General features: G+C 46.0%; 1 protein-coding gene across 1 annotated transcript in view; it reads right to left on the bottom strand.

Moving 5' to 3' along the window:
* LOC128826913 (IgGFc-binding protein-like) overlaps positions 1 to 9954 on the bottom strand; it is a 119290-nt gene extending 109336 nt beyond the window's left edge. Inside the window, exon 1 of the mRNA XM_054010466.1 lies at positions 9906 to 9954. Within this exon, the coding sequence (XP_053866441.1) occupies positions 9906 to 9951 (46 nt within the window). The 5' untranslated portion in view covers positions 9952 to 9954. The remainder of the gene's footprint in view (positions 1 to 9905) is intronic.
* Between the last annotated feature and the right edge of the window lie 3214 nt (positions 9955 to 13168).

Here is a 13168-nt window from a genome sequence, read left to right as displayed (position 1 = left end):
GGGGGGGGGGGGGCAGCTTCCCCACTCGCTCCCTCCCTCCCAGAAAATCCTAAGTGCCGCCAAACAGCTGGCAGAAGTGCTGGGAGGGAGGCGGAGAAGAGGAACTTGTGCAATGCTCCCTTGTAAAGTCAGCCAAACAACGTTATAAGGGAGCATTAGACAACTTTCAACGAGTATGTTCCCTAACGGAGCAGCGACGTAACTTCGAAACAGCGTTATGCGGGAGGACGGTAACTGAGGAGTTACTGAAACTTGAAAATGATGGAGAAGAATGACTGAGCACGAGTGAGAGAAAAGATTGAACAAAAAGAAGCCAGAGCAAGACGAAGAGCGAGTGTAAAGAAATCCAAATGTGAAGAAGATTGAGCATGAAGAGGCCAGAACAAGAAGAACGAGCATGAAGAAATCCAAACTTGAAGAATAATGCTGAGTATGACGAAGACGAAAGAAGAATGAGCATGAAGAAATACAAATTTGAAGAAGAATATTCAGTACAAACAACATGAGAGAAAAAGACTGAGCATGAAGACAGAACAAGATGAAGAATGAGTATGAAAAAATCCAAACTTGAAGAAGATTGAGAAAGAACAAAAAAGCATTAAGAATTCCAACCAAAGAAGAAAATCTAATTAAAAAGGAATGACTGGAGAAGACCAAACAGAGAGAGAACTGAGCACAAAGAAAGCTAAAAAAAATAAGATGAAAAAAATCAAAGAAAAAAAAAAAATAAAAAAACCAACAGGTTGTTTACAGTTTCTGTTTAAATTTTTCAAAATCCAAAAAATTTCAAGGTGGGAAAAATCCCTCCGTTTCGCCAAAGTGCTTTTAAAAAAGCCAATTTAAATGAGAATTCTTTTCATTTAAAAAACCTGAAACCAGCTTGACTGTTAAACCTTCTGAAGACACCTGTGCTGCTTTGACTGCTGCTCAGGGGCAGTGTATTATAGTGGCTAAAGCCGACACTGGGCTTCATAAGACATGGGTTCTGTTCACAGGTCTGACCCTGGTTGGCTGGGTGACTGCAGGCAAAGAACTTCCCCTTTCTGTGCCTTAATTTCTCCAACTGTAAAATGGGGATAATGACCTGCTTTGTACAGCACTTTGAGATCTACCGATGATAAAGCCTGGGTAGGAAATGATATTCCTGACCGATGAGAATTTTCAATATTTCTAAAAATTTTCCCACTCCAGATTGGGATGAAAAGTGGAAATACTGAAAATTTTTGCAAAATTTTTATTTCAGTTTGAAATGTTTTGAAATTGAAATGTTTTGATTTGATCATTTCAAAACACTTCGTTCCAATTTTAATCTCCTTTTTTACATCGTTATAGAATAAATGAATTTACATTGCAAAACAAAAAGTCATTTTGAAATGAAAGAAACAGATTTTTTGTTGTGAAATTGTCAAAACGGGATGTGGGGTGGCAGATGTGGGGCCAGAGGAGGGGTACAGCATTAGTTAATGGGCATTTTGAGGGGTCAGGGAGAATCTGTGAGCTCAGCACAGTCTGGTGGCACTTTATACCGATCTGAGCACTTCGCTTTCAGTCAGGTTCTTTAGCAAGCCCTTCTGCAGTGAAAGTCTAAGGCCTTTGTCTGCAGCCAGATTAAAAGAGCAGCCGAGCACTAGGTAAAAAAAAAACAGATCTTAAGATGGCTAAAGAAAACTTAGTTTGATAGTGTCAAAACCCAGAGGCCCCCTCCCTCAGGGGGTCCCGTGGGGAGGCAGATCAGCATTGTATGTTGCTAACGCGGTTACAAGAGTTTTGGGAGGGGTTAAAGGGTTAAAGGTATGAATTTAGGAATGAAACAAAAGGTTTCTTTACAGGCGACGAAAGGCCAGAGGGGGAGAAAAGAACGGGTTAACTTGATGTTCCAGCTACACCCGAAGATAAGGAGCTGACTCCAGCCCAAGGCTATTGAACACACTCTGCTACCTGCCAAGAAGGAAGGGGGGGAATCCACCCCCCCCCGACCAGCCGTAAGAAAGGGAGTGGTTGAACAAATGGCAGGGGCCGCAAAAAAGGTAAAACAACAAGGTCAACAAGGGAAAAATAACCGTCTCACGGCCACCGGTGTGTTTTGGGGAAAGCTGAGAAGGCCACAGAAAGCCAGTTTGGACTGGTACAAAGAGCACCAGGAACAGAAGGCCCTGAACAAAAACACCCCCAAAAGAACCCAGGACTTAAAAACCCTCTCGAGAGCCAAAGCAAGTCGGAGATCACAGTGGACCCTGGACAACCTGGGCCCAGGACAAGAACTCCCATCCACCCTTCTTCTTACGTTACACCCAGGCTTGGCCAGCCTCGGGTAGTGCGGGTGTGAGTATGAAAGTGAGTTAGGGCTTGGGGCACTAATGCTTTCTTCCTTCCTCTGAGTGACGTGGGGAACTCCCCCTCCCCCCAGCACTCTCCACCGTTATTTTATTATTTTATTAATAAAGCTTTAAAACTTAGACACTTGGTGTGTTTCATCATCTCCTCCCCAAACAATCCTGTGGCCTCAGCCTGATCCCCTAATGCCTCAGGCAGATTGGTAACAGAAATCTATCACAGTTTTGGTGGAGAATTGCGGAGGGGGGGAGCCCTGCGAAGCGCACCAACTGTTTTGCCCTTGGTATTTCATGTTGGCTCTGTCTGACACTGTTGATTTTACATGTTAAAAAATTTATAATTAAAGGTGAGCCCCACCCTCAGTCGTAGCATGACTGAGAACCAGAGGGAGGTTTAGCATTCCTCTCTCCACCCTGGTCGGCGGGGGAAGGGTGCAGGTGGGTCTACCCCCGGTCGTAGCAATGGAAGGAGGACTTAGAAATTCTCATGTACACCCTCAGTTGTAGTATAACTAAGTATTAAAAAAAAAACCTTAAAGTTTCTCGCTCTGCCCGGGATGGGTTTTAAATTTGGTGTATGGACCTCGGTGGTAGAGAAGACCAAGTAATACGGAGGAAGGCTTAGCGTCTCTCCCTCTGGCCCAGGGGGGTGAGCATTGTAAGTTCCGGTGCCGGTCGGTGTGGGCAGTGTAAAATCTCAAGTAATTAAAAGACCTGCAAAGACCACCCCCCCCCTTTTTACGTTACACCCAGGCTTGGCCAGCCTCGTGTAATGCGGGTGTGAGTATAAAAATGGGTTAGGGCTTGGGGCACTAACGCTTTCTTCCTTCCTCTAAGTGACGTGGGTAAATCCCCCCCAGCATTCTCCACTGTTATTTTATTATTTTATTAATAAAGCTTTAAAACTTAGACACTTGGTGTGTTTCGTCATCTCCTCCCCAAACAATCCTGTGGGCTCAGCCTGATCACCTAACGCCTCAGGCAAATTGGTAACAAAAATCTGTCACAATAGCATCCTGTCTGTCAAGAAATCACTTATCAATAGCTGTGGTTGTGAAATCCTCATTTCTTTATTGTTTTGTCATCATGGTCCCCACTTCCCTATTGTTCTAAGTGCGACCTACACCCAGACCAGCCATGTGGAAAGGACATTCCCCCATCCCAGGGCTAAGAGGCTAACAAGTAGTGGTGAGATTTCATTTCATAGATTGTATGCCCTGGGCCCCGCGGGGGCCCCCACGAGAATATAGTATTTTATAGTATTACAACTTTTTTTTTATGGAAGGGGCCCCCGAAATTGCTTTTCCCCAGGCCCCCTGAATCCTCTGGGCAGCCCTGGGCTATCTTGCTGAGTCTGCACTCTCTCATGAGCCCTCAGTAACCATATTTTAGATTTTTAATTTATTTATAAGTCCAAGCAAATTGCCCTAAGAGAGAATTGCTTTAAGAAATTGCTTTTAATATTCTAAACTTGTCCCTTTTGCACCAATGTAGTCAGAGATGTGATCACCCTCTTCAAAGTGCCTTGGAGACAAGGTGACCCTGGGCAGTGTGATAAAGCTGTTAGGTTCTAAAGAATTGAGAACTGTTGATCATAAGTAAATGTAATCAGAAATCTTGGTCATTTGCATTGTTCCTTGCTATAAATGCTGAGCTGCAACTCCAGTCTGTGATAATTGCCTGCAAGACTGTATCGTGTGTGTAATATGTACAATTGGTTGTGTCTACGTTGGAGTAGTGAACGATTATATCTTAATGTGGCTCTGGGTGTATTAATAAATTGTTGGTTGGTTAAGAATAATCAACTAATTAGGGAAATACTGTCCTGATCTGAGAAATCTTGATTTGATGAACACTGTTCAAGTTAAAAGTTGACCTGAAAAGAACTCAGCGTTAAACTAATAAACTAATGCTTCCTAGACCAGTGTTTTTCAAACCGTGGGTCCGCGGTGCATCCCGGCTGTGCCACTCACCGGGAGCCGCCAGAGGTAAGTTCGCCTCCCAGCCCTGCGCCCCAATCCCCTGCCCTAGCCCTGAGCCCCCCCCCCCAAAACCCGGAGCCCCTTCCTGCACCCCAAACCCCTCATCCCCAGTCCCAGCCCAGAGTCCTGACCCCCTCCCACACCCCAACCCTCTGCCCCAGCCCTGAGCCCCCCCAAACCCGGAACCCCTTCCTGCATCCCAAACTCCTCATCCCTAGCCCCAGCCCAGAACGTGCACCCCCAGCCCAGAGCCCTGATCCCCTCCCGCACCCCAATCCCCCAGCCCAGAGCCCCCTCCCACACCCTGAACCCCTCATTCCTGGCCCCACCACACAGCCCTGACACCAACCCTCTGCCCCAGCCCAGAGCCCCTCCCACGCCCCAAACGCCTCATCCCCAGCTCCGCTGGGTCGCAGGCATCAACAATTTTCTTCAACTGGGTCCCCAGAAAAAAAGTTTGAAAACCACTGCCCTAGACTCAGTATAAAGGGTTTATCCTATTGGATCCTGTTATAGATCGGCAAACGTAGTTTGTTTGATATCAGCTTTAAAATCTAACTGGCACCCTGGGGAATTCATCAATTGACCCCCTTTCACGCCTACAATGGCTGTGGCTCTATCCAGCCCTCTTGTATTATTAATATTTATTATTTTGCTACTGATGTAAAACCCGCAGACATATCTCCACTGCCACAATGATCAACACCCCCCACAACACACCTTTCAAGATCCATGGATTCTACACATGCCTGTCTCAACATGTGGGGTACCCCATCCAGTGCACTAAATGCCCCAGTAACAACTATGTGGGTGAAACCAGACAATCACTACACTCTTGAATGAACTCGCACTGGAAAATGGTAAAAGACAAAAACAACCTTCTCTGTGGGTGAACCCTTTTCACAAAGCGATCACTCTATATGTGACCTATCAGTCCTCATCCTGAAAGGAAACCTGCACAACGCATTCAAAAGACAAGCCTGCGAGCTTAAATTCATAACTCTGCTAGACATTAAAAATCATAGCCTGAACAGAGACACTGGATTCCAACAATCTGTAACCCACTAACCCAGTGGTTCTCAAACTTTTGTACTGGTGACCCCTCTCACACAGCCAGCCTCTGAGTGCGACCCCCTTTATAAATTAAAAACACTTTTAAATATATTTAACACCATTATAAATGCTGGAGGCGAAGCGGGGTTTGGGATGGAGGCTGACAGCTCGCAACCCCCCCCATGTAATAACCTCACGACCCCCTGAGGGGTCCTGACCCCCAGCTTGAGAACACCTGCACTAACCCCCTCTTTTTGTCCTATGTCTGCAGAGGTGTTAATGAGCCACTCTACCTTGAATGCTCTCTTGAATACATGCTAAACAATCTGTTCCACCTTGCGTTTAGCTGTGAGGCTGGGAGTACCTTTCCTAGACCTGAAGAAGAGCTGTGTGTGACTCAAAAGCTTGTCTCTCCCGCCAGCAGAAGTTGGTCCAGTAAAAGATATTACCTCCCCTACCTTATCTCGCTAATGTCCTGGGACCAACAAGGCTACAACAGCCCTCCCTTACATCTGTTCAGTTATCAGTTAACCCCCTCTCCCAATGATGTCAACATGCCAAATGGCTGAGTGCTCAATGCCTCTGATTTCAGCTCATGCATTAGCTACAAGGAGCCCAAACCCAGAGACTCCTTGAGTTCAATAGGAATGTGTCCAAATCAGATCGTTGAGTGGTTCAAGAGACAGGAGATGGTTAGGTTACTGGTGTGCTGAAAGCACAGTCTTTTGTTAGGCTGGGAAGGGTTATACTTTTATTGGTAAATGTCCTTGTCACCATACACGCAACACCAACAGAAACAATCATTCCTGCATGACGAATTAAAATGCTGTTTGAAAACTTTATTAGAGTTTGATTGCATGCTATTTACTTTGTATAGTTGACGTGTGAGGTAGACAATTTGAGTTTTAACCATTATACAGCTTTCATTCTTTGAATCTGAACCTCTACTCTCATTAATAATTAGTGTCTGAGCCCCCACCCAATGTTAGACATCCCCCATGATTTCCCGCAACTGTGAAAATAAAAGTCAAAAAATGCTTAAAAATAAATATTAATATTATCTCCCTATGATGCTGACCACAACTGTTTCCTTTTTTTCCCCTGTCTGTCTGTCTGTTCCCCTCTGTTCTCTTATACTCAGACTGTCAGCTCATTGGGGTAGGGACCATCTCTTTCCTCTTTTATTTGTACAGCATCTGGTGCAGTGGAGTCATGGTCTATGACTGGTGCACCAAGGTGCTACCGTAACACCTCATAAATATCAATAATAATTTATCAGGAGTTGGGACAAAATTTTCAAATCTGCATACCTAAAGTTAGACCCCTAAATAGAACTGGTCCAAACTTGGGAAATTTTATTCCATGGGTAATTCTGAGATTTCAAGATTTCCTTTTGTCCCAAATCAGAAAGAAACATTGATTTTTCCCCCCCTGAAAATGAAATTTTATCTTGAGTCAACTGAAACATTTTGATAAAACTGAAATGTTTCATTTTCATTTTGAATGCTTTTATAATAGACAATAAAATACATTTCACAGTGAAAAGCTGTTTTGAAATGAAAAACGAGAAACATTTCATTCTGAAAACGTGCAACTGTTCCATTTTGACACCATCGAAATCATAGAGTCATAGACTTTAAGGCCAGAAAGGAACACCAAATTAACTAGCTGGCCTCCTGAACATCACAGGATACCAAAACCATTAAGAAGCCTCACACCAAACCCAACAACCAAAATGAGACCAAAGTGTAGTGTGGAAGAAAAAGGCCCAGGTCGAGATCGTCAAATCATGGAAGTCAACGAATGGCTATGCAGGTGGTGGAGAGAAGTCTTTGGATTCTTTGACCATAGGATGGTGTTCCAAGAAGAAGGAGTGCTAGGCAGAGATGGGCTCCACCTAACAAAGAGAGGGAAGCACATCTTCGCAAGCAGGCTGGCTAACCTAGTGAGGAGGGCTTTAAACTAGGCTCACCAGGGGAAGGAGACCAAAGCCCTGAGGTAAGTGGGGAAGTGGGATACCAGGAGGAAGCACGAGCAGGAGAGCACAAGAGGGGAGGACTCCTGCCTCATACTGAGAAAGCGGGACGATCAGCGAGTTATCTTAAGTGCCTATACACAAATGCAAGAAGCCTGGGAAACAAGCAGGGAGAACTAGAAGTCCTGGCACAATCAGGGAACTATGATACGATTGGAATAACAGAGACTCGGTGGGATAACTCACATGACTGGAGTACTGTCATGGATGGATATAAACTGTTCAGGAAGGACAGGCAGGGCAGAAAAGGTGGGGAAGTTGCATTGTATGTAAGAGAGGAGTATGACTGCTCAGAGCTCTGGTATGAAACTGCAGAAAAACCTGAGAGTCTCTGGATTAAGTTTAGAAAGGTGATGTCGTGGTGGGAGTCTGCTATAGACCACCAGACCAGGGGGATGAGGTGGACGAGGCTTTCTTCAGGCAACTAACAGAAGTTACTAGATCACAGGCCCTGGTTCTCATGGGGGACTTCAATCACCCCAATATCTGCTGGGAGAGCAATACAGCGGTGCACAGACAATCCAGGAAGTTTTTGGAAAGTGTAGGGGACAATTTCCTGGTGCAAGTGCTGGGGCCAGGCTCTTCTTGACCTGCTTCTCACAAACAGGGAAGAATTAGCAGGGGAAGAAAAAGTGGATGGGAACCTGGGAGGCAGTGACCATGAGATGGTCAAGTTCAGGATCCTGACACAAGGAAGAAAGGAGAGCAGCAGAATACGGACCCTGGACTTCAGAAAAGCAGACTTTGACTCCCTCAGGGAACTGATGGGCAGGATCCCCTGGGAGAATAACATGAGGGGGAAAGGGGTCCAGGAGAGCTGGCTGTATTTTAGAGAATCCTTATTGCGGTTGCAGGAACAAACCATCCCGATGTGTAGAAAGACTAGTAAATATGGCAGGCGACCAGCTTGGCTTAACAGTGAAATCCTTGCTGAACTTAAACACAAAAAAGAAGCTTACAAGAAGTGGAAGATTGGATAAATGACCAGGAAGGAGTATAAAAATATTGCTCAGGCATGCAGGAGTGAAATCAGGAAGGCCAAATCACACTTGGAGTTGCAGCTAGCAAGAGATGTTAAGAGTAACAAGAAGGGTTTCTTCAGGGTGTGTTAGCAACAAGAAGAAGGTCAAGGAAAGTGTGGGCCTCTATTGAATAGGGGAGGCAACCTAGTGACCGAGGATGTGGAAAAAGTGAATGTACTCAATGCTTTTTTTGCCTCTGTCTTCACGAACAAGGTCAGCTCCCAGACTGCTGCACTGGGCAGCACAGCATGGGGAGGAGGTGACCAGCCCCGGTGGAGAAAGAAGTGGTTCAGACTATTTAGAAAAGCTGGACGAGCACAAGTCCCTGGGGCCAGATGCGCTGCATCCGAGGGTGCTAAAGGAGTTGGCGGATGTGATTGCAGAGCCATTGGCCATTATCTTTGAAAACTCATGGCAACCGGGGAAGGGCCCAGATGACTGGAAAAAGGCTAATGTAGTGCCCATTTTTTAAAAAGGAAAGAAGGAGGATCCGGGGAACTACAGGCCAGTCAGCCTCACCTCAGCTTCACTTCATGAAAAAATCATGGAGCAGGTCCTCAAGGAATCAATTCTGATGCACTTAGAGAAGAGGAAAGTGATCAGGAACAGTCAGCATGGATTCACCAAGGTCAAGTCATGCCTGATTAACCTAATTGCCTGAGGAGATAACTGGGTCTGTGGATGAGGGGAGAGCAGTGGACGTGTTATTCCTTGACTTTAGCAAAGTTTTTGATATGGTCTCCCACAGTATTCTTGCCGGCAAGTTAAAGAAGTATGGGCTGGATGAATGGACTATAAGATAGATAGAAAGCTATCTAGATCATCGGGCTCAAGGGATAGTGATCAACGGCTCCATGTCTAGTTGGCAGCCGGTATCAAACGGAGTGCCCCAAGGGTCGGTCCTGGGGCCGGTTTTGGGCCCACCCAAACTCCCTCCCAGAGCCTGCATCCTGCACGCCTCCTGCACCCTAATCCCCAGCCCAGGGCCTGCACCCCAGACCTCCTCCCCACACCTGAACTCCCTCCCAGAGCCTTAGGCAGGTGGGGGGGCGGAGTTTTTTGGGGAGCCGGGTTCTGGGCACCACCAAAATTTCTACAAACCTGCCCCCCCTGCCCCTACCCCCCATCATCACGAACAACCCTGTTGCACAATCCCACTCATAAATCTCTCCAGCTCTCTCTGAAAATGAATTAACTCACGGCTTCATTTCAATTTTTTCTGAAACAATTATATTGAAATTGACACATTCCTGCAGAAAATTTCACCAAGCTGCATTTTCTGACAGAAAACGTTCAATGGGGAAATTCCCTAGTAGCTCTCGTCTTAGATCCGTATTTAGGCACTTAGGGCGGAATGTTCAACAGTGTCTAAGTGATTAAGGAGCACCAGTCCCCCCAGCTTAAGTATCCCACCCCTACATGCATAACTTCAGACATCCAGGGTTGAAAACTTTGCCCTGATATTTTGATCCTTACTCACCGCACAGAAGCACCAGCCAGGCACAGAGCAGCAGCGTCCCCTTCATTGCCATTGCTGGAAAACAAGGGGAAATGTGTCAGATTAATGCAGAAAGAAGGCAGGGCCATCAGCCTCTGAGGACACTAGGGGGGGATCAGCTGCCAAATTTCCCCCCCTCCTTCACCTGAGAAATGGGGACAGAATGGCCTACCTGGGAGGCAGGTAAATATTTTCTCTATGAGAAAAGTGAGGCACAGAGTTGAAGTGACATGAACAAAGTTGCAGAGTTAGTGACACAGCTGGGGATAGAACCGAGGACTCCTGACTCCCTGCCCCCTCCTGCTCTCACTACCAGACCTCACTCCCCTCCCAAAGCTGGGGATAGAACCCAAGAGTCCTCACTCCTAGCCATTCCTGCTCTAAACCCCACACCCCTTCTGAATAAATATAAGAGAAGAATTGGAAACAAAGAAACATTAGATGTATTGCGTCCAAAATCCAGCTCTCACACAAAGCAGAGGACCACATATGGCAGGTAACGATCCATTTATCTATCTGAGAGAAACAAGTTGGGTGAGTTAATATCTTTTATTAGAACAACTTCTGTGGGTGAAAGAGTCAAGCTTCCCAGCTACACCGGCCTGAAGAAGGGCTCTGTGTAGGGCTTGTCCCTTCCGCCAACAGAGGTTGGTCCAATAAAAGACCCACCTTGTCTCTCTAATATCCTGGGACCAAAATGCCTACAACAACCCTGTAAACAATATCTATCTATCTATCTATCTATCTATCTATCTATCTATCCCCATACAAATTGTCTATCTATCCATCCCTGTTTGCACCCCTCTGTCTAACTAGCTAGCTATCCCACCCCATCTATCTAGCTATGGCATTTTTATCGTTCCTATCGCTCTGTGATCTAAGCAGTTTTCCCTCAATAGGGAAAGGACAAGATTGTGCTCACCTGCCCCATGCACCTAGCTCAGGCTAGCCCAGTGCCTGAGCACACAGGTGCTATATAGCAGGGAACGCCTTGAAGATGCAGCCAATGTTCCACCGTGACACCCCTGGGTGGGGTGGGGGCAAGCAGTAAATGCCAGCTTTAATCCCAGCTGCCTGAATGAGAAACTTGTTCACACATTATACAAGCCTATAATGCTGATCTATATTTACTTATCTATCCCCATACACACCCATCTCTTTGTACTGGAAAGAATAACAGCTACCCCGCTGTGTGCCATAGGCTCTTCACTGCTACATCTAATGGTGATTCTCCAACATGAGTTAAGGCATTAGGAATGTGAACAAAGGAAGTAAATAGTGCAGCCTTCCGAAGACCTCAAGGAGGCACCTGCATCCTTGGCTATGTTGTTCAAACCTGTTGAATGCATGTGATGTTGTGCTACAAATTCCAGCCATTTGATCATGTTAGACCTTTCTCTGCTAGACTGAAGAGGCCATTACTAAATATTTGCTTCCCTTGTAGATACTCATAGACTGTAATCAAGTCACCCCTTAACCCTGTCTTTGTTAAGCTAAATAGAGTGATCTCCTTGGGTCCGTCACTATAAGGCAAGGTTTCTAATCCTTTAACCGTTCTCATGACTCTTCTCTGAACTCTCACCAATCAACATCCTTCTGGAATTGTGGGCACCAGACCTGGACACAGGCGTGCAGCAGCAGTCGCACCAGTGCCAAATACAGAGGTAAAATAACCTCTCTACTCCTACTCGAGATTGCCCTGTTTTTGCATCGCAGGATCACAATAAGTGATTTATTTTGTAATTCTTATTTCCTGTGACCTAAACCAAGAGGAAGATGTGCTGAGTGAGAACTAGATCTATTGCTCTATCTCCAATTACCTCATTTATCTAGCTATAGAATCATAGAAGATTAGGGTTAGAAGAGACCTCAGGAGGTCATCTAGTCCAACCCCCTGCTCAAAGCAGGACCAACACCAACTAAATCATCCCAGCCAGGGCATTGTCAAGCCAGGCCTTAAAAGCCTCTAAGGATGGAGATTCCACCACCTCCCTAGGTAACCCATTCCAATGCTTTACCACCCTCCTAGTGAATAGTTTTTCCTAATATTCAACCTAGACCTCCCCCACTGCAACTTGAGACCTTTGCTTCTTGTTCTGTCATTTGCCACCACTGAGAACAGCCGAGCTCCATCCTCTTTGGAACCCCCCTTCAGGTAGTTGAAAGCAGCTATCAAATCCCACCTCTCCTCTCTTCTTCAAACTAAACAATCCCAGTTCCCTCAGCCTCTCCTCATAAGTCATGTGCTCCAGCCCCCTAATCATTTTCGTTGCCCTCCGCTGGACTCTCTCCAATTTGTCCACATCCTTTCTGTAGTGGGGGGCCCAAAACTGGATGCAATACTCCAGATGTGGCCTATCTATCTAATCTATCTATCTATCTACCTATCTATCTACCTATTTATTGTGCCAATTTCTGTAGTGCTTGACAAAGCATTTATTCTGCATAATTATTCAATTTTCCTGTTAATGGAGACAGGTTTCAGAGTGGTAGCCGTGTTAGTCTGTATCAGCAAAAAGAATGAGGAATACTTATGGCACCTTAGAGACTAACAAATTTATCTGGGCACAAGCTTTCATGGGCTAGAAGTGCTTTTTAGCCCACGAAAGCGTATGCCCAAATAAATTTGTTAGTCTCTAAAGTGCCACAAATTCTTCTCGTTCTTTTCCTGTTAACGGAGTTACTCCTGATTTGCACCGGGGTGAGCAAGAGGGGACTCATCCCCAGGGACCCCAGTGGAGTTACTCCTGATTTGCACCCGGGCCTGATCAGAACCAAACCCATTTTCTAACTTTTTATAAGGGTTATATGGCATTTCTTTTCAAATCAGAACCAGAGTATCTCTGTGTACCGATGCTGTGTCTACAGAGCCTGTGGGCCAACCCAGCCCCCGCAGCAGTAAAAGCCCGCATATGCCAAGCAGTCGATTGCTAACTGGGGCCATAAACAAAGTGGGGTGTGGCCAGCTCTTCACATGCAAAGGCTGTAGGTGATGGAGCAACTCACCTGGAAAGCCCTTCCAGTAGCTTTCTGCCTGCTAGCTGAGCAAACAAGAGGGGAATGTTAACAAGGCAGCTGGGCTGGTTTTACAAGGTAACAGGGGAATGTGTCAGCTGAGAGCTTGTGCTAGCAATGACTCATGTGCACTGCTGGGGCAGAGGTGTCAGCACTGGCTCCGAGGGGAACATGACCCCTACGGAGCTCCCTGCCTTGTTCCCCGCAGCACAGAATCCCCTAGTCCCAAA

Source organism: Malaclemys terrapin, chromosome 21 (assembly GCF_027887155.1).
Source record: "Malaclemys terrapin pileata isolate rMalTer1 chromosome 21, rMalTer1.hap1, whole genome shotgun sequence".
In the NCBI taxonomy this organism is placed as follows: Eukaryota; Metazoa; Chordata; order Testudines; family Emydidae; genus Malaclemys; species Malaclemys terrapin.
The sequence above is the reverse complement of the archived record's forward strand: the minus strand, read 5'-3'. Positions and strand labels throughout refer to the sequence as shown.